This window comes from Erpetoichthys calabaricus, chromosome 1 (assembly GCF_900747795.2).
Source record: "Erpetoichthys calabaricus chromosome 1, fErpCal1.3, whole genome shotgun sequence".
Taxonomy (NCBI): Eukaryota; Metazoa; Chordata; class Cladistia; order Polypteriformes; family Polypteridae; genus Erpetoichthys; species Erpetoichthys calabaricus.
In genome coordinates, this window is record NC_041394.2 from 284,392,273 (window position 1) to 284,414,960 (window position 22,688).

The 22,688-nt window shown below is 38.5% G+C and overlaps 1 protein-coding gene across 1 annotated transcript in view; it reads right to left on the reverse strand.

Annotated features, from left to right (window-relative positions):
- btbd11b (BTB (POZ) domain containing 11b) overlaps positions 1–22,688 on the reverse strand; it is a 523,531-nt gene that overhangs the window by 226,710 nt on the left and 274,133 nt on the right. The window contains exon 2 of the mRNA XM_028815917.2: positions 15,468–15,617. Within this exon, the coding sequence (XP_028671750.1) occupies positions 15,468–15,617 (150 nt within the window). The remainder of the gene's footprint in view (positions 1–15,467; positions 15,618–22,688) is intronic.

Genomic DNA, 22,688 nt, shown 5'->3' on the forward strand with positions numbered 1-22,688 from the left:
CAGAAAGTGACTTGACAATCTGTTAGGTGTCTAAAAAGCAGTTTGAAGTTGTGTGAGCATGGTGGGGAAGGGCAAAGATTGAGTCACTTGATCTCTAAGGGCCAGAAATCACTTTACTGCATCCACCCTTAGTCACTTTATTTGCATTAGATTTATGACGTTTCAGATTTAAAAAAAGAAGTAAATCAAATCCAGTGTTGGCAAACAAAGTTCACTTTTCTATGGAGAAACTAATCTATCAAGAATGAATAAAGGAAGAAGCCATAGTGAAAATTAAAATTGGTTACCCATTTAACTGTAAAATACTTAGATCTGAGCACTGGTGTAAATGTGTTTCTGTAATGTGGGTTTTGTATACTGTATATGTCTTTACTGTTCAGATCTTAAATATAACAAACAGCAACACCAAAGCTTAAAAACATACAAAGAATTACAAAAAAAGAAGAAAAATTATGATTTGGCTAATAATTAGACAGCAATCACAGTGAGGCATTGGAAAAGCGCATTACCGTAGAATGAAGGAGCCCCAGCCACTTCTGCTGAAAGTTCTCAATGTTAGTGTGTCACAGGATTGTTCATAATGGCCATTAGTCTTGCCTTCATTCTCTACTTCACTATTACCTCCAGCAGGTCCAGAATGTGGCCAATACTTATGCTTGTCCTTATTATTAACACATATGGACCTTGTCACTATTTTATTTTCTGGGGAAGCAATACTTTACAAGTATTCTTCAGCTTTGTCTCCCTGCTTCCTAACTATTCAAATGCTGCTCCTCTGTTGACAAGATTCAGAAGTCCTGTCTTGAAGTGCTGCCACTGAGATTGTATAGCATGCAGTGTAGTAGTGACAGTACCAACTCAGTCCAGTGATATTTTCATAACGAAAACGAGAACTAGAACTAAAAATATTGTTTTTCGTTTTACAAGAACGAGAACTGAAATTAAGACAAACAGAGAAACTAAAACTAAATAAAAATAAAAATTAGTGATACTGAACGAACTAAAATGAGAACGAAAACTGAGTAAAAATGAAAAATACAGCAATAGCATTTTCGTTCAATCCGGTTCACTTGCCCTGAGTATTCAGTGATTTTGTACCCTGGGCTTATTATAGTCATGTGGCGCAACTTCCGTAAAGGACCGTTGTTTGTTTGTTGAGCACATTTGGTTCGTCGGGTTGAAGCAGTAAGCACATGTGGTTGCCGATGGCGGGTTCTGCACAGATGTTTGCGGGCAGAAAGCAAGAAAGTAACGTGTGGAAATAATTTAATTACAGCGCAGATGATAATAAAAGCAAATGTAGCATGCGAGAAGAAGAAAAGAGTCTCGACGTTTCAGTGCAGGACCAACTGGATCACTACAGTGGAAGTCCAGCACTTCTCTGGCACCATGACTGCACTTCAGTACAGGGACGTGCGATCAGGGGAGGCATGAAAAGTAAAAAAAAAATTAAAAAAACTAATAGTGCTAACATACAATACATTTTTTCTTTATGATTCCAATTTTTATCTTTTTTACCATCAAAATCGTTGAATTTGCGCATTTCCTGATCAAATATAAGGGAGAAACGCCAGGTGCAGTAGCGACAAGCGTAGCCTCAACTCAGACTGCGCTATCCCTCACACACCGGGTTGATGAATGCAATTGGTGTGTAGCTGTTGCTGCCTCTCTGTGTGTTGCCAATATAATGCTTGTAGACATGTTTATTATACACCCTGACTTTCCACAGTCTGGCTGATATCTTTAATGAATGTGTGCGACATATCTAGTCTTACTGATCGGACATAAAACCGCAGTGAAAAGGCACAAGGTAAGGCACGCAGTATCCTTTTGTTGAACAGTCTTTCATTTGTTTTGAATGAGTAAAAATTGTGACAATTGCAACGGCAAATTTAGAACATATGGAGGGTGCAGAGCAAATGTGCTTTCTCCGCTATCTCTCGCCGCTATAAATGTAACGTTCTTTCTTAGCCAAATATGTGTGTAAAAAATGCTGATGTGATATTAAACATAACTAGTAGTCAATGTGCATGCTGCCAATCAAATATTGAATAAGATATGGGTTCATATATTTGTAAATCTGATTCTGTAGGAGTCAGTGCCTCACGAACCTCACCGCACATCACTGCTTCAATACTGGCAGCAGAAATCGTTAACATACAGTCTTGCTGGTGCCCCTCATAGTGCCGAGGACCTTGTCTGTACACCTGCATTACAGGCACTTGTCAAGCGAATATTTTCACTGTGTAACTATCTGTGCAATGGATGTCATTGCAGCATGAACAAATCCCTAGAAATGCGTGCTTGTTAAAAGCTTAACAGCAATGTGCTTGCACTGACTGCTTTCTTGGTTTGAATTATTTGATCTTGCTGACTGAACTCATTAGGCCACTTAATCTGTTTGCTCATTGATAGTCAAGCTGTGTTTAACGGCATTATGAACTGTGAGTGTATTTTGTTGACTGAAACATAACTTGCATTGAAATATGTGTAGGCCAGCATTTGTGGTCTTGCAACAGAAAAAAAAAATAATACAACTGTACTAATATTATATAAAAAGGCCAGAACTAAATAAAATAAAAACTAAAATTTTAAACACAGAACTAAATAAAAATAAAAATTGTTGACTCCACTGAAAACTAGAACGAAATAAAAATAAAAATTAATTTTATAAAATAAAATAAAAACTAAAATTAATATCAGAACTGAAATATCACTGACTCAGTCTGCTACACCAGGATAGTTTCTGTGAATGAATAATAAAGATGCATTCTGAAAACCTCAATTTGGGGACTTTACAGTTATATTTACAGAATTTTACCTTCTAAGCCCGGTACCCTTATATTTAGCTCCTTCCTTTCTGCTGCCTTTTAAAAACTACTGCTTTTGAATTGTGTCATCAGTACATTACTTGAGGCATTTTGTTGAGATACTCTGCTCTGTGCATCCACAGAATAAAATCATCAAGGGGGACAAGCCCCATCCATCCCACCCCACCACCTGGATGGATGAAACAATGAAGCATCTCCTGGCTGAAACCACCAAATGGAACCCCACTGAACTGGTGAAATGATCAAGCGTCTGCATGCCATTAATACTGGGAATTACTGTGCTGCAATAAATAGCCAGGTCCCCGAAACTGAATAAAATATGATCAGCTCTCTGTTAAGGGGGTTCTATTCTTTAAGTCAACCAGGGGCCTGTGACGGTCTTAATTCAACCTTGGTTACCGCACTGGGTGACACCAACCCTACTGATGCCACAGCCTGAGCATCAGAACATTTATAGAGATAATAACACTATTGCCTTCTAATAATAATATTATTATTACTATAATACTACGTATTATGCTATAGGAACATTTATGTTGGGTAAAATACCCAGTGGGGGATGGGTGGTTTTTTGCCCTTTGAACCTGTTTCTGTCCTTGTAACTTTTCCTTTGTACATCCTGTAAAGCACTTTGAGCTACATCTTGTGTGTTCAATGTGCCATTAAAATAAATATTTTTGTTGCGATTGCTGTATCTGTTGTTTAATAACTCAGCTGACAACTTTAAGGGGGTCCTTGTTTATTGTGTTATTTACAGAACAGAATTACTCAGTTGGTAAAAGACACATACAGTATCTAAGTATAGAAGTCTAAAGGAACACACTGTCTCATAATATTCTTTGCTATACATAGTTCACAAAATTCCATTTTCAGATTTTACAAATAAAGCACAGCTACCTATGAATTGAAAAAGTAAAGTTGGAATTTACAGTCAGCAGTCTGAGTTGGTATCATAGTTACGGCAGTGTGTATATCCTGGAGTTCATGGGGGAATTTTGAATCTTGTCAATGGAGCGACAGCAATTAAGGAAGAACAGGTGAAAGTGAACATGGATGGAGTCTCACGAAGAGACCTATTCTAGGGGAAAAGGGGGGGCAAGGAATTGATCAAGATTTTGACAACAGTTGAGTAACAGGACTTTGGAATGGGAAGAAGATCAACAGCTAAATAACTCAACTGGTTTCTATGGTGTGAGCAATGCAGTCATGTATCCTGGAGTGTTAGAACAGTTTTCTAAATTAAGAGCACAATGTTCAAGATGGTTCAGTACTGGACAAGACGCTAGTGTGGATGAGCCAAATGCAAAGTCATATGGTCACAGTATTTTTTTCAGGTCAAGATTCTAGTAGAATTGTAAACTCATTCAAGCAATCTGGATGTATTTTTTTCCAGACAAGCACACTGGTAATGAATGTGTCTCATTTTATTCTGTAATACAGTATGCCTAACAAACATACATGTGGAAACATTTTGCAAAAGAGACCTATTGAGTCACTGCCTTCCTCATAAAACCGTTATTGTATACTGACTTGCATGTCTTGTGAAAGTTTTTATAGTTTTTCCTAAAGAGACTGTAAATTGCTTTTCGTTTCACCAAAAGCCAAAATGTTACGGTCAATGGAATTAATGTATATCACATCATAAATGTCATTAGGCAATGAATTCATATTGACACTGTCCTAGCTTTAAAACGTGTTGGAATTATTACAATCAAAACATTACGTATGAGGCTTTACATAGGCTACAAAGTGTACAGAACCTGTCGTGAATGTTCTAATATACAAAGGCACATGTACTACAAAGTACTGCTCATTTTTTTTTGGAATTCAGTCTGCAGGTGATATTTTCAGGACCAGCCATGAATCCATTCTACCAATCCAGAGGTAATCACAATTGAACAAATTATTAAATTGAAGCTTTACACTTTTGCAGACTTTTCAGAATTTCTTACAGAGGTAGTCACTTATGGATGCTGAATTTTTTTGTAGTAAATGACAACGGTAGAAGGTCTTGACCATGACTTTGGTCAATAACATATGCATTTCTTAGCATATTAGGCGTAAACCTTTCTAAATATTGTGCTACCATTAGCAAAATTCAAAAGTCCCTGATGTCATCAACATTGTATAGCATGCAGTGTGATATGGTGATGGACTATGATGGGCTATGAATATCATGGACTAGGAATCAAATGTACTTATATTTTTTCTATATCTTACACACGTATTGATTAGACATGTAATACAACAGTGATAAAAGCATGTACTAAATAAACGTGTACTTTGTCTAACAACTACTCTATTATATGATTTGCTTGGCTGCTTGCTTTTGCTGAATGCCCAGCTAGAGCCAGTAAGGAGGAGTGTTTGATGTTAGCAGAGGCCGAAGGTGCAAAAGAACCAGGTATGTCCTATGAGTCTGTTGTCATGATTAATGACAGATGTCTGTCGTCCATTGAATAATGGAAGAATTCAGAAGAAAGGTAGACCATATAGGTCGAGAGGACAGAGGCCACGTCGACACCCTATTGACCCAAAAGTTGCAACAAGGAAGTGTGAAAAAGACATAAATACTAAGGCAAATCAACAGTTTTCAATTACAGCCAGGGACCCTGCCAGAAAGACAGACAAGCTCGCTGCGTAATGGAAGAAAACCTTAACACTAAGCACACTGGGTGTCTAGTCTACAATGAGAAGCACTGCTATCTGTCCAGGATGTATTTGTGGTAAATGCCACACCCATAATCAACTGCTTTGCTTCTGCTTTAGGCATACCTTTGGACATTTATGTTTATGATTTACTATAATTGCATAAAATATGTTGTGCCTGCTTCTTTGCTTCATTGCTGTGCACTCTGTTAATCTTGTTTTTTTCTGCTTATGACTTAGGTCAGGGAAAGATATTGCAGTCTGACTAACAGATAGAGAGGTAGAGGTCAAATTGGGGATATTATAGGTGAAGTAGGGTTCCACTGTGGTACCCTCATGATAAAACACAGCAACAGTAATAACAAGGCTTGCTAACCCAGGGCAGTTTCTGTGATTGCATTCAGTTTTTCAAAGCAACAATTTGGGATCGTAAGGTGGAATTTACAAACAACTACAACATTATCATTTTGCACGTTCAGTACATAACTTAAGGCATTTTGTCACTTGCGGTGTAGGGAGCCATAAAGACAGTCTGCTTGACTAACAAATAGAAAAAAAAACCTTCCACACACATACACAAACACATATTTAACAAACTTAACTTTTTTCACAATTTGTTTTAAGGCAATTGAACTTGCTTCATTTAGCAATATGCTATTCCTTTCATCCAAATTCAGTTTGTCTCCCTGTGAGAACCAAGTTAGTAGCACAGGGGAAACCATGGGAGAATCAATGAGGACATCCAGATGCCTCAAAATATGTTGTCCTCTCTTTTCTGGAGAGGATCAGAAGAGCCAAAAAAAGTTATGCTCCTGAAGGAGACTGGATGTTTCATGGAGTCTGGCCAGCCCATTGAGGTCAAAAACTGGAGTATTGCCCCTTCTAGTCACATAAGCCAGAATGAAGGACAGTCTCAGAGAGAATTGGTTCCCCTCTGGCAGATGCAAAAGGAAGAATTCTGTGACATCAGCCGAGGGGCATCTTGAATACTAGGCAACCTAACCTTAATACTTAGAAATAATCAATTTCTACACTCAATGAAGGACTGAAGTTTGTTGTTTTATATTGGAGTTGGAAAATGACCAAGTCCAATAAATGGCATAAGCTATTGTTGGCAGAACTATTTATTGCTTATTCTATTTTCTAATTAAATGCATCAAACTGTTTCAGAGGCTGGAAACCTTTTTTAAAAGCCTTTGCTTTCTTGGTTGACCACCTCACAGCAGTCACAACATCCATGTATTCATCAGACTGTTTTCTGAACCTTATAAACTCATTTCAGATATACAGAGATATTAAAAATACTTAATAGAATGTCCATACTCTCTTAAGTCTCTGCCTCATCATCTATGAATATTTTCACATTTACCGACAAGTGCTTCATTACATAAAAGTGGGTTGACTCTCAGGTGGCACTGCGGTGCAGTGGTTAGCGCAGCTGCTTCGTAGCAACAGGGTCCCACATTTAAATCCCAGCTCTGCCCTGCCTGTGAGTAGTTTGTGAATTCTTTTTGTTTGTGTCTAGTTTTTTTTTTAATACTCAGGTTTTTGTCCCATGGCCCAAAGACATCCTTGTTAGGTAAACTTTCCTGCCAGGCAATGTGGTTGTTTGGAATTTACAACCACAGTTGCAAAATGCAAAAAAACACAACCAACAGTACAATATAAAACAGATGGCATTATCAAAATACTATGTACAACTGCAGCAAACAATTGTATAATGCATATAAACAAAACAAGTACAAGTAATATTATAAATAACACTCATGACCCCAAGCAAAAAAAAGTAAAAAAGAATGGAGATCTGGGGATACAGAGGTGAACCCAATGTTGTGATTCACCTGAGTGACTGAAGAATGAGAGAAGATATTTACATGCCAAAATTAGTTTCTCTTTATGAAGAGACTAGGATGTAACACTAAAAGCAAACCATGAAGAATACAGCCAACAAACATAAAATAAATACAGTATTGCAAGGAGCATGATACTTGTTACATATACTTAGATCATACATACTACACATAAAAATGAAACCAAAATTAAGACTTGACTAATGATCGATGCAGCTGATACCTTTGGATAGCCTGTGGATATTTATTGATGTTGACTTATTTGGAGGATTATTAACATCACTTGCTTTTTATCCTAGGAACCTTGAACGTGTGACTTGATAGCAAAAGATGAAATTGAGAATGTAGTGGGAAAGCCCTGTCTGACAGAATGTAGTCCGCTTTCTGTAATACCTGCTTATTAAATTGGTCTGTCAGAGACCTTGTTATTTTACTGCTCCATTTTATAATTCTGATTTACTCTATTTTTGTTGCTAACATGAAATTTTCCAAACCAGGCCAGGAGAACATCCACTAAGTAAAGACAGACTCAATATAAAAACTGAAAAACTCCTGGACTTAGTCAATAGTACGGTAGTAGGGTGTAGTCATTGACTATTTTGCTAGGTATCGTGTGCCTACAGTTTTGTTAATTAGTCTGCTGAGTGGCATGCCGCTGAGTTAATCCAGTTTATAATTCTTACATTTATTCTTCAACTGTGCAGGTGACTTTGATGATTTTTTTTCTCCAAGTGGAAAAAAGCATGTCCTGTCACATCTAACATCCAGACAATGATGGTTGTGTTTTTTGACATTAACAGACTTATTAATAAAGAGTCTGTTCCCTGCCAAGAGACTGTTAATTAGCAACATTGTACTGAAATGCTGAGGCAACTGTAAGAAAGTGTCAAAAAAATAAAAAATGCACAGGTAAAACTGCATTTTGCAGCAGGACAGTGCGCCTGCACACACCGTTGCACTATGACAGCGAGCCTGAACATACCATATTCTCAGCCAAAGAGGGTTTTGACCAAAAACAATGTGGTTGTTGTTTTGCACCCTCAGAATTTACTAGATCTTGCTCCCTGTAACTTCTTTATGTTCCTGATATTAAAATTGAGACTGAAGGAAGATGGTTTGCAACCATAGAAGAAATTCAGGAAAAAATTGCAGGAGGCTGCAGACATGGCAACAAAAGATAAGTGCAGGAAATTTTAACAGGTGTGGAAGAAGTGCTGTGACAGGTGCATTGCATCTGAAGGGGAATATTTTGACGGTGACTAAAATGTATAATAAATTTTTAATTTTTTTTTTTTGCAAGCCAACAATCTAAATATGGAGGCAGTTGCTGTCTTTGACTACACCTTCAAATTCATGACAAATACATTGTACATTTACAGTATCTAGCAATTACGTAAAGCCATTTTATGCATCTGCTGTGTTTAACTTGACCTTTGACTCAGAGACAGAGACATCCTTCAACTACGTTTTTTCTATTAGCTTTAACTTTTTGCTGTATTTAACTTGCATGGATTTTGGTAATCATTTCTCAAGAAGAGGATACTGTGTGGGGACTAATGCAGGTATGTAAAATCCTCAAAGGCATTGATAGAGTAGACCCAGCTTAAGGGTGAATCAGGTACTCGAGGACATCAGGGGAAACTAAGGGGGGGGGCATTTAAAACTGAAGCCAGGAAGTGTTGTGGGACAATGGAACAAAATACCAAGAAATGCAGCTGAAGCAGAAATCTTGACAACCTGTAAGAAGAATCTGGATGAGATATTGGGACAGCTTAGCTATTAGCTGAACAAATGGGCTTCATGATCTCCTCTTATTTGTTAAATTTCTTATGTTTCTTATGGCTGCATGGTTGACTATATTCTTTACCTTTTGTGATTAGCTAGTGGCTTTATTCCACTTTAAACATTTCTCCATCATTACAACTCTCTTTTCTCCAAAAAGTGTAGACACAACAAAACAGTTAATAATGACCACAGTAAAACATTTGTTACCAGGCAGGAATGTATTCAAAATGTAGGCATCAGAATATGAGAAAAGTAAGGGTAAAAAATCGCTAAGTAATAAGGTTGTCAAAATTTGGAGTAAGAGGTCAAGAACGTAGGAATGCTGAAAATAACATTCATCTCCAGTGCTTCAGGCAATTTTCAGATAATTGCAGTTGGTTGGTGTGTCTAGAGACAAACGGCTCTTGGAAGATTGGGTCAGAATCATGACAAGGCAGCATGGACATCTGAAATAAAAACAAACCTGTACCTCAGAAGAATAAGGTGACCAGTTATTCAAATCAGTGATGAAAAAAATTGCCTACTTAAAAATATTTAAAAGAAATGATTCAGATTAAACTCACAGAGCTCCAGGTCTATCTCAATGTAAGTTTTTACTAATGAGCACGAGAATGGCTAGATTAAGAAATGATGAGAAAAGCACACTCACAAGCATGTCCACCATTAGTCATATGGAGCAGATTTAGAATTACCAGAAACCTAACCTTCACGTCTTTGGCATGTAGGAGTAAACTGAATAGAGAAAAAAAATTAATTAACATGGGAAGAATGTGCATAAAGAGTTTATGAATCTGAGATGGTGAATTGAACACTTCAGAGCTGTGAGGTACACAGCACTAATGCTTTACCTTTCATTGTAGTATGAGTATCATTCTGACTAAACATTACAGATGACTCACATGGAATCATCAAATTTTAAATTTAAAAGTTGTCCAGTGATAAAAAAGTAAGAGTGTTATTCATCATTCTTTCACAAAAGTCAGTCAGTTAATCATTTACCTGCTTCAGAGTAGATTTTTTTAAGACAATAGACACCGCATACTGAATTCAACAAGATGGCTTTATTCTAGTAACTGAATGTGTGTGGGAACAGGGAGGAGGAAAATCCTTTCTCTTCCAGGCACTACAATCTCTGCCACCCCTGCAGAATGAATAAATGTGATGTAAGCACAATGCAGCACTCTGCTCGTTTCTTAATTACTTTAAGAACAAGGGCTTTTTCCTTCAAATCTGTTGGACTGTCCCATTTCTTATTAACTTAAAACAGCAGTGCCCCTCTGTCTGCCAAAAGCGCTTTAAACATATCACAGACAGGAGGTGAGTCCGCACCCAAGGGAAGCCTTAATCAGCAGTTTAGAGCAACCATCGCCTTTAGACTACACAAACACGTGGGAGGAAAGTACAGACCACACAAAAAATAATCCTGCTTGTAAGAATCAAACACAATAAACTTCTTAGCAAAACAATGCAAATTAAATCTCTTTATGTTATTATTATGCTATATTTTGCAAACTTCACTGACAAAAGTCTCCCATATCCAAAATTCTTTTATCTATAATTAATTTTATTCCTCTCCTGCTAAACTTTGTATAGACAGTGAACTATACTACTCAAAATTAACTTATTTGGACAAAGCATGTTTTTGATTGTTGATGTATTGAATGTATACAATGCACTATTCAGAATTTTGGAATCCCCCGTCTGCTAGATGAGTAGGTGCTTGAAATCACATTAAGACAAGGGGATAGCCAAGGCTAACAGACAGACACCACTATCTATCATGCAGATGTATTAGAAGAAATGCAAATGGATATGGATCTGGTCTTTACATGTTTCCAGCAAGCAAAAGGTTTCCTTAATTGATTTACATTGGATTATTTTCCATTGTGAGTTTTTTTAATTATGGGCCAATTAATTTTGTAATACCATATATCTGATGCCACAGTTTTAAATTGAAATTAACATAGTTATGCATGGGTACCTAAGGATCGCCTTCCAGGCTCAGGGCATGCCCCTGCTAGGGCAAAATGTGGCAACCCCACTAACAATGCTGTTTCTTTTCTCCTCTGTAGTTCCAAGAAGCTGCCCAGTTGGGGAACCAAAGCCATGCTCAGTTAAAAACTGTCTGTTCCTGTTGAAACAATATACTGTATATGTCAATGGATCTCAAAAGATAGCATTTCAGTGTGAGGAACACAGTCTCAAGTCTCCGACCCAGACCCGCTCAAGAGAGAAGTCACAGAGGCTGAGAAGGCAGTTGTTACACTTGATTTCTGTTGTGCCACCGCATGCGCATTTTTGTTCTGTGTTTTGGATGCTTGAAGTAAACGGGGTGGCCCAGTTGGCACCCAACTTTTCTTTGGGTCTGCTCTCCCTCATTTGCCCCTCACAACATATAGTCAGAGATTACAAAGTGAGTTATGGCATCTAAACATCTTACGATGAATGAGCATTAGTGTATTTTAATATGGCCTTAAAATATTTGATATGTCAGCCTATTCTTGTTTGTTGTGACACAGAATGTGTTGCATGGGCAATGGACTTGAACGATGCAAAATCACCCAAATGCCAATGGTACAATGTTGGTTTAATTGGAAAAAAGTGGATATAAATCGTGGATATATTTTGAAGACATATTGTGTTCCCCCAAAAATAAGACTGGCTCTTATATTAATTTTTGCTCCAAAAGATGCACTAGGGTTTATTTTCAGGGGATATCATATTTATTCATGTACCTATACAACAATATACATTTATCCAAATACAGTCATATCATCTTCTTCTGGAATATTGTCATAACTCTTCACATTCAAACCCTGAATTCCAGCCTGAATTGCTTGCTACTCCAGCCACTTTGCAGATCACTATGCCTGCTTCGATGTCTGATGAATGGTTCGTTGTGGTGAAGCAAAATGCCAACATACAAATGTATTCATGTTGCGTTTATATTCAGGTGTCGCATATTCTCCAAAGTCTCACATATCACCTTCTGTGCGGACTTTTTTTTTTTTTTTTTTGTACCTTTCAATACCATCAGAATGTACGGCGGCATATTTGAGCCACAGAGAAAAAAATAAGGGCATAATGAAAATGTCTATTTTGTGATTAAAGAGGAAATTTCGGCTTTAAACTCGAAATGTCCTTTTTAATCCCGTAGTTTAATTTGTCATTAAAGTAGACCATTGTAAACATCATCCCAGTTCTTAATCGTAACGCGCTTCTGGGGTTTCCTCCTGACCTGACAGCAGTGGAAAGCAGCATCGCCACAGAACACATTAAATTTATAATATTCTAGCTCTCTGCAACATTTAGAATCCTTAGATTCATCCATCCATCCATTTTCCAACCCGCTGAATCCGAACACAGGGTCACGGGGGTCTGCTGGAGCCAGTCCCAGCTAACACAGGGCACAAGGCAGGAACCAATCCCGAGCAGGGTGCCAACCCACCGCAGAATCCTTAGATTTATATTTGAAATCACTTTCATGATGAAATGCATTAAAATATGTATGTTACGTTTACAACTAAATTGTTAACTTTGTTTAAATAATGAATACTGTTAATAGTTAAACATATAGGGATGGCACGGTGGCAGAGTGGTAGCGCTGCTGTCTCGCAGGAAGTCACGTCCCTTCTGATCCTTGCCTAGAGTTTGCATGTATTCCTGGTGGGTTTCCACAGTGGGCTCAGCTTTCCATCCAAAATCATGAAGGTTTGGGGATTTGGTGAAGCTACAATGACGTTAGTGTATGTGTGTGCTTGTGTTCACCTTGCGATGAGCTGATGCCGTGTCCAGGGATTTTGTTTCTGTCTTGCGCCGATGTTTCTGGAATGGGCGCATCCCGAATTGATGGATGTAATCATTAAACATCCTTTTCAAAGATGTGGCAAGGTGTCCTTGGAATTTAATGGATGTTTTGACCACACGCATCGCATCGCGTGAAGTATAAACCTGGCCTTAGGCTCCTTACTTTTCAGCTGACGATCTTGACTAGGGCTTATTTTCGGAGTAGGCCTTATTTTCGGGGAAACACGGTATATGTGTATTAGTGATTCTGGCATGCCATGGACATTTTTGCTAATTTTCTCTTTCTCTTAATTGACATTTGGAAAATGTAGCTTCATGTTTGCTAATTAATTTGATTTCTAATAATAGGTGCTATTAGGCATTACGTTGTTAATAAAACATGACTTTCAAAATTAATCTAAAATTATAATGGAAAATTACAGTCTAGTAGGTGAACTGTGATCATAGTTTTTACTGGAATATATTATATGTTGAATATTTAGATTTTTCATTAATATTATGAATGTATAATAATAAATTGGCCTGATCAATCAGTAGTCTTTGTATATGAAATAGATATCATCATGGGATAACTGCAGTTCACTATATTCTGTGTAAAGGAATTAAAGTACTTGGGGTTATTTATCTAATTATACAAAACTGCTGGTGTAGAGAACTAAGCACTAGTGGTAGAACACTTACTAGCAGCCAGACCCATGTTGACTGACAGTCATCCACTGAGTTTGTGCCTCCTTACTTACCCACATTGTTATAAAAGCAGTGCCTGAGAGCAAAGAACATGACTGTACTCTGTCACACTTGCTCATCCACGCAACTTGTATTTAAAGAATGGATTTGGATAGGCATAATCAGAAAAAATAAGCCATGGCCAAAATGAGAAGTTAAAGAGGATGAACAAGTGAAAGTCAATAAAACTGCAGTAATGGTCATTTGATACTCAAACCTTAAATTGTTGTCAAGAGATGACCAAAACAAAATGAGATCATATGTACAACCAGCCAAAAACAGGATCCTGCACAAAGTTTTGGGACTCAGCCTCTGATTAGGAGGAGGGCTCAGTAGGACAAAGACCTCATATCATACATATTGCTTTTCTGGATCAAGAGGAGAGAGCTGAAGCAGTTTGAATATTGTTAAAGCATACTGCTCCCTTTAATGGGAATACAATCAGGGAAACACAGACTACCTTGGGACCTTCATCCAGGTTGTTAAAAGGTCTGCCTGCTTTGCTGTCACAGAAAAGGTTGTCTGATGTATGGCCTAATTTTATTCACTGGTATGCTTATAAAAGATCCCCCTCGATGACAATGACTGCGTAAAGCGCTGGAAGGCAGTTGCAAAGCAATTAGAAGGGACTCACTGGGACAGAGAGAAAGAGAAAGAGAAAGAGAGAGAGAGAGAGACCTTGACAGTGCCTGGGTACATAGATCTTGCTTTAATGGTTGCCAGCAGTGCATTAATTGTGCCTTCCTACCTCTATAAACAATGACAAATTCTGTTTATCATCTGCTTACAGTACGTAAAGAACCTGCTCCATTGGCAACTTACAAAGAAGGGTGTGCCAGGCATAGACAACTGGAAGATGACCCAGTGTTGGAAATTGTGCAGCACTAGAAGGGTTTCATTTCTAGGTAGGGCTAGAAGAACTGTGCATGGGATTGGTTTGTCTGCTTAATTTCTGCTTAGGATCATAGTGGCAACATAAGCAGATGGAAAGTAAAAGTGTCATCCAAAAAGAGCAATCTAAGACATAAGCAGGCAGTTAAAACTCAGAAATGTGTGAAAAACAAAAATATAGAAAAACACTAAGCATAAATACAAATTTCAAAACACCAAAAAGCATAACTCAATGCAGGCCTATACACAGGATGCTAGAGCATCACGAAGAGGTGTGTTGACTTTGAGAACATGAATCATCCCATCACATGTCTATTAGACGACAAAATGAGATGGGCAGAGTTAACAGTTGCACAAAGGATGGAGTCATTGGCAGATGCCCAGCCTGCACCTAGCACTAGTCAGTTTGAGAATGCGGCTAGGAACAGCTCTTTTGTACAGTTCCATTAGTTTACAGGCATATTTAATACTTGTCCACCAGAATCCTCTGTCTGACTTAATTATTCATTACTTTCTGAATAATGTGAAGAGTAAAATACAAGAAATTGCAGAGGACTTGACACTGTCCATGTTTAGACAGTATAAAGAAACTACTGAAGTATAAAAAGTGTTTAGAATTACAAAATGACTACTTTAAAATGGGTTCTTCAATAAGAACGTGGGAACACAAACGGAAGCTTGTTAAGAGTAAATTTCTCACTATTGTTAAAAAGTTTTCTTCCACTGATATATGCAACAAATTACTAATTAGGTAAGAAGACAGTGGCACTTTAGCCATCTTCACATCTCTACAGGATGACATTGGCATGCATTGGGTGATTAGGGTTTGTGAAGCTATGCCAAACTGAATGGCCTGTTCTTGCCAAAACAGTCATGCTCTTAGATCACTTTTGCAGAACACAGTCTACTTTAAGAATAATATACTTACTGAGCTCAGCAATACTGCCCACCCGGGTTGCAAGCAAGGACTGCTCAATTGTCCTGAGTTCAGACTGGCTGTACATCTGCATGTCACTCGGCTTGTTGGCTCGCTGCTGATCTCTGTGTAAGTTCAGGCTGTCAGGAAGACTAAGTACTCCTGGAGGAAGAGAAAAATAGTAGACATTGATCAGTACTAGTGGCGTTAGGAGACTTAAGCCCCTGATATATTATGCCAAACCCCTGATCTTGTATTTATTTATTTCACCCCCCTCAACTAAACTGCCCACATTATTTGACCACAGTTTTGCACAAAAATGTACACAAAAATGTATTTATATCAACAAACTGTAAAAAAATGAAGAGGGAACCCCCCGCCCACTCTTCTATGTTATATATGTATATCAACACGAACGAAACTCAGAGGGAGACACATGCTTGGCTAAGAAGTTTAAAGAAGTTTAAGATGAAAATTTAAAGTGCATCATGGGGAGAAACAAGGCATTGAAAAAATATGGAATTCCAGTAGTAATTTGGTTACAGTTCAAGCACTGATCAAGATGTTTTGAAGTTAAATGTGTGTGTGAGAGCTTGGAGAATGATGTCTCTAGATACCCTGATATCATCAATCCTTTGAAACACTCCTGATCAGTATATGACCATTTCATATAACAGTCTACCTTGCCTATCTGAAATAGGCACCTATTTTGGTTTGAAATAAATTTCTGTGGTGATTACTGTGCATAAATTATACTGTGCATGACATGCCAAAAAGTTAATGAGATTGAAATAATAAAGTATAATCTAAAACAATTTTGTATGACAGACAACATACAAGGTTAGACCAGGGTACACCTGCACAGGCCCGCAAAATCCCAGGGGCTGCCATGCCAATATATATTGAATATAAAACAGAAAGAGAAAATAATGACACAGCTGATGGCAATGTGGCCGAAAAACATTGTGTTTCTTGTTAATTAGTACGCTGTATTTACTAATGTCGCTAGAGTTGAAGCAGTAAGCTACCGGTATATGTAGTATTATAACGTTCTGCCATAATGAGGATATCATGGGCCGCCACTTGCTTTTCAAGTTACGGACACGCGTATATAGAAGTGAAGCTAGTGCAAGTGGGCGAGTCGTCTTACAAGTTAATGTTTCACCTAGTTTTAATAAAGTATTAGTGTTAGCGCAATAGTCATAGTGAATATCTGGTCGGATAGGGGACACAAGACATTTGCATACCCATTCTAAGCAAAATGAAGAGATTTCGAGTACACAAATCTGGTTATTCGAAATGAAAGAGAAGTGTCCGCAATGGACGTCGCCATCTGCCGTGCATAAAATACCATATTGACACTGGAGGGCGAAGGGGCCACAGATTCTTTCTCTGCCCAGGGCTGCCACAAGCCTAGAACTGCCCTGATTAGACACATTATTGTCGTGTGTACAGAGTACAGTGAAATTCTTAATTGCATGTGCTAATCAATACACAACACGTCAACACTCACTAGCTCGGAACTTCTGTCTTCCTTACCTGAAATAACTACCCTACATCGTGGGGTGTTACAGTAACGCTTCACTTTAAACACCCTAATCTAAACTGCAAAAACAAAATAAGAGGTGCAAGAGCTTAAAGTCATACAGTAGTTAAAAAACAATTATAGTCTGTGCCTTAGTAGTCGAAGTGATTTATAAAAAGGAGGAATTTTGAATGGAAGCAGTTAAAACTGCTTCCCAGACAATGCTTGGCATTATTTAAACATTTCGTTGTTTACTCTTGTGTGATGAAAATCATATTTTTTAATCTTTTAAAAATAAATGTTCTTTGCCACTATCAGAGAAACATGATCAAACAGCAGGGTCTGCAATGCTTCCACAATTAAACTTGCTTAAATGTTTAAATATAAACCTCTTGGATGCCGCGTGTAAATATTTGATAATCCCTAAAGACAGCAACAACACTCTTCTGTATGTTTTTTGTTCACTGAAGACCCACAGTGTTTTTTAAGGGACTTTTTTTGTTAGTATGAAAAAAAAACTGAACACACATGAGGTGGGGATTTTTGTTCTAAGTCTATAAACATGGTGTGGGAGTCTTGATTCTCTTTAAAGGGCAGATTTACAGAGGAAACACTGAAGTGTGACAAGTCAAAGGTTATGTTTGGATTCATTCTTTCTTTTCCATAAAAGGCACCGATCCTCAACGAGCACCAACAGCCAAATCCTCAACATGTGAGCAATACTCCTACCCCATAACGACTTACTGCAATGTAGGGCCAGTCAAGCAAATTACAAGAAACTCCTAACATTAAACTGCATGACTGAAGTTATTAACCTTAGGCGGACATTGTAGCCTAGTGAATAAGACTGGAACCCTGAAACTCCCTCATGTTGAGATCCTGAGCAAGTCATTGCAAAAAACACACTAAGTATGCCTGAGTAGTCAAGTATGACAATAATTTGGAGAAATGTTGTTCCTAATTGAATCAGTGCACTTTTAAAGTGGTGCAGTATTGACGTCCTGAGCTTGAATCCTGACATAATCACTACCTACGTGGAGTGTGCAAGTACTCACTATGTGTGTGCAGGAAGGAAGATGTTCAGTTTAGGATAACTGATAATTCTAAATTGATGCAGCATGAGTGACAGCAGGGGATGCCGACTTGTCATAAAAATTGGTGGGGGTAAAAAAAATCAAGGCTGCAACATCAATACTAATAACTTAACAGCCTACAATTGACAATACGTATTGTCTGAGTTCAAAAGCTGGTCATTGGTATTGATAGATTCATCAGCATCATACTGCAGTATGCTGTTATTTTAATGAAGCATTAAAAACTCTGACATGTGTGAGAAGCACGGTCTTTGGTATGCAGTGGAGTGGAGGTTTTAAACACTTCTTGAAAGTTATTGTAGGTTACTTGGGAGATTTTATAAAAAACATTTTCAATTATGCATAACATTTATACCAATTGGAATTAAAAGATTAATGGAAATTCATTGATTCCAGCTTGTACTTACTGTATATTGCTTTGTTTTCATAAAACAACAATCACTACCTTAAAAATAATAATGATAATAATAACATGACCGGAGTAACATATGAGAGACAAATGCAGCAAAATAAAAAATCAACACACCAACAAGACTATGACTCTGTTTGGAATGAATACTAAAGGCGTACGTCAATTCAAATTATAAGCATTTACCAAATCGGCTTACATTAAAACTTGACAAATATTATCCTCTGTGATTCATTACAATGACTGATGGCACTCTTCATATTCATTGTTGGCTGGCGAAAAAAGTTCACCGCAGTGTCTCACTGTAAAAATCTCTGGTAACATGCATTGAGTAGATGGCAATATTGCATTCTTTGTGTATGTTGGTATAGACACAGTAATTAGGAATCGGTAAATGTTTAAAAATGATAATTATCTTTGCTTTCATTGTGATTATATTGGACTATTAAGTTTGTTTCAAGACCTAAATTAAATATATATGTTGTCATGCATGTGCTTTGGAGGATCTCCTTTTGGGCCTATCAGAGGTATGTAATTCCACTCCAGCATGAGAGGAGGCGCTGTCACAAATATTACCACTTTTTCTGCCTTCACAGCTCCGAGCTGACACCCACTGGGGGCAAATGACTCTGTCCCTTCCAGGCCAAGTCCTACAAACTTGGGCATCCCTGGAAGGAGGTGTCTAACTTTGGTTCAGGCCAAACAGGAAGACGGAGCTCCTCAAAGCCAGACCTGCTCAACCGAACACAATTTGCAAACTAAGTTTTACTAGCCTGTATTTCTGTAGTTTAACGCCATCACATGTTTGTTCTGTTTTCAATTTGTTTGTTGAATTAAATGGGAAGAACCAGCTGGTGTCCCAACATTACTTTGGAACTTGATCCTTAATCCTGTTCAACCACAATTTTTATCATTTACATGGCTGCTTTGGTAAGATTATGATTTTTGCTGTCACTGTCACTGTACAAACCCAGGATGATACGTTAGCTCTTTAAGAACAGATCAGACTTAACGGTACTGCCACATAAGCACTGCAGCTCAATTCCATTTTTTTTTTACTCACGTGACTACTGATCCACACTTTTTAAAGAGGTGTGAATAGCAAAAAAAAAACTCAACTTTTCAGATTGGATTAAGACCACTCATGTATGTGGTAATAAATCTAATATACAGATGCAAGTTTAATGTCCCCTTCATTTGAATGCTTGAATTTGAAGCTCAGAGCCTGATGTAGTCCGGTAATACAAAATAAAGCAAAACCTTTCATAGTTAATGATAAAAAAAATGAACTGTAAACTTTCTGGTTCAACTGTTTATGGTTCTCTGCAACTGTTATCTGCCTATACAACCAAATTGCTATATGTGTTTTAACAGAAATGGTTCACCTTAAGCACATATTTTTCTAATATAGTTTTACAGACAGAGTAACTGCATCAACATTGTGTGGTGTAGCAGGTCCACAGCTCAAGTCAACAATGCCAATTTTAAATAAATAATCTCCACACTTGCAGCTTAAGGGGCGTGGTAGTGTGGCCGGAAGCGGTTTCCGGGGGAATTCATGATGCGGACGGTCCTCACTTAAGTGCACAGGTGAGGAGTCATCCGCATCCGTAATTGGTGCTGGGAGCTGCTAATTGCCACATTTCATCCACGTCCTCGTAATAAATAGAATCGCGAGGCGGCTAGGAGGGGGAAGAAAAGAAAAAGACGAACGGAGGTTGCAGGAGAAGAAGGTTGGAAGCAGGTAGAGGAAAGCCGGTGCAGCAGAGCAAGAACGAGCAAACCCAGGCTCGCACTGATTGTGGGCAGCTGAGCAGTGAGCCTGGGTGTAAGGCCGGCACCCCGGGAGCAGTCAATTGTGATCGCTCCTGCTGAGCATTTTGTGAGGAGCGGGAGTGACCGGAAGGAGGATGGCTCGCCCAAGGATGGGCGGAGGATGGGTGAGCCCAAGTCACAGTCTGGTTAAGCCTACCGGAGCCAGGGATTGGCAAGGCAAACAGACCAGCAGAAGAAGGCAGAATGAAGGTCAGCTGCAGGTAGGGTGGCTCCCCTGGTGCATAGCCTAGATGGGAGAAGCAGGAGAGTCACCAATAGAACAAAGGCACTGGGATTTGTTTAAAAGGATAGCTTCCAGCCATTGTTTTAACCTCGTTGTTTTTAAAAGATTTTTAACCTCCACTTTTCACCTATTTTATGGATTATTTATTTAATGATTTATATTTAAAGCACTGCACTATTTATTTGAACACTGTTTTGTTGTTGTTGTTTTAATAAAAGCACTTTTGCACTTTTTGCACCATCCCCTTGCTTTGTTGTGCCTCACTGTCTAGCTCATCGGTGACATTACCGACAGTGTCGGGTTCAAGTGCTCCCAGAAGTAAGATGGGAGCATCGAGCGAACCCGCATCGTCAACCATTGTGAAATTTTCAAACCACTGTTTTTCACAAAGCCTCCTCTCACCATTCCTGTTTTCTCTCTCAGGTTTTTATGCAAAGTTACAGCAGTTTTAAATGTGAAGAAAGAGGCAACTATGACTTTTTTCCATTTGCCATTTCCCTTTCTTGGCATGATGAGATGACAGATTTGCAGATGTCTTTTTGTTGACAGTTGTCTGTTAGGTTGCATACAGTGTATGTCTGACAAACATGTTTTTATAAATTTTGCACATTCAGAATAGATATGTGTATAAGTTCATATTAGAATATGATTTCTCACAAAATTATTTAGAAAAAAATCAAAGATAGGTCAAAAAAACTGGATGTGATTGTGGAATAGTAGGTCCATGCCTAAGCAACAACTGGTCCACTCATTTTTAAATAAATAATCATGCCCCAAAGAAGGTTCATCGGATGAGGGTGTGCAGGACTGCATTTCACTCTGCATTCTGTTGAGGTGCTGTAATGATGCAGCGGAGGGAGCGGCTCCTCGCCCCTGCAACCAATTAGGCAGCAGAGTTTAAGAGGAGCTTGCATGGCCGAGAGAGGGAGGAACGAAAAAAACAAGAAACATAAAGAAAGATTGGGAGGTTAAAACACAGGCAGGAGAAGCAGGCAGGAAGATGGGAGAGTACCGGTGCAAGAGTGAGGGAGTGAGAGAGAGGAAGCAGGTAGCCATGAGGAGAGCCATCAGGGGAGAATGTGGCAGATGCTCAGGGGCTGAAGGAGGTGACTCTAGCTGACTTGATCCTGTGTCAGTTCGGGGAAGGCTGTTAGAAGGATCAAGGTGAAGCTTGGATTGGGAGCCCTGTTGGGGAACCATGGGACCGCAGGGACCCGGACCTGTGGAAGAAGTTTGGCTGTGCCTGTTGGTTTGACATCTTTCTGGGCTGTGGAACCTAAGCAGGTAAGCTAGGGAGATGTCCATTTTAAAGGGAAGCACAGGGGACTTGATTTTAAAGGTTAGACTCTTGCATAGTTTCTTAACCTCGTTTATAAAGGATTATTTACAGGATTTGTTTTTAACCTCCATGAGCACTGTTCTACTGGATTATATATTTATTGAATATCTGAACACTGCACTATTTGGACACTTTGATTATGATTGTTGGATTTTAATAAAAGCACTATTCACTTTATGCATCTACCCCTTGCTATGTGTATATGTCCTCATTTGCCCGGCTCATCCCTTGGTTACGTTATTGACGGTGGCAGGTTTAAGAGGATCCTGGATGTAACAGAACCATGGAGCCAACCCGCACCATCACAGTGAGCCAGAAATTGGAACAGGATTGCTTTTAGCTATAGTCTGAAAGTAGCCTTAGTAGCCTGTAGAAATGTATAGACTTACTGTAAGTGCATCCTTACAAACGTTTTTCCAAAGTGACTTTTATCTAGTGTTGCTCCGGACTGGGGAAACATTGTCCCAACTAACTTTACAGTGCCTGTGAGTATGTCAGTGCAATCTGTAATGGACTGGAACCATTTTCAGAATTGGTTCTTCCTTACACTTGACTACGATGGGATAGACCACCAGTAAACACTATTAAACCTGACCATGACAGAATAGACTACCAGTAAACACTATTAACTGTTAAATACAAAGTTTAAAAGTAAAATACATAGAACTAACCTCTAATGCTTGTGTTCTTTTTACTGCAGTTGCAGCTGTACCAATCCAAAGTAATTGCACAGAGAGAGTGTCAAAAACTCATCTTTAAAGGGGCACATATTTCTAGGGTAATCTTCATTATGCTTCAGGGCAGCTG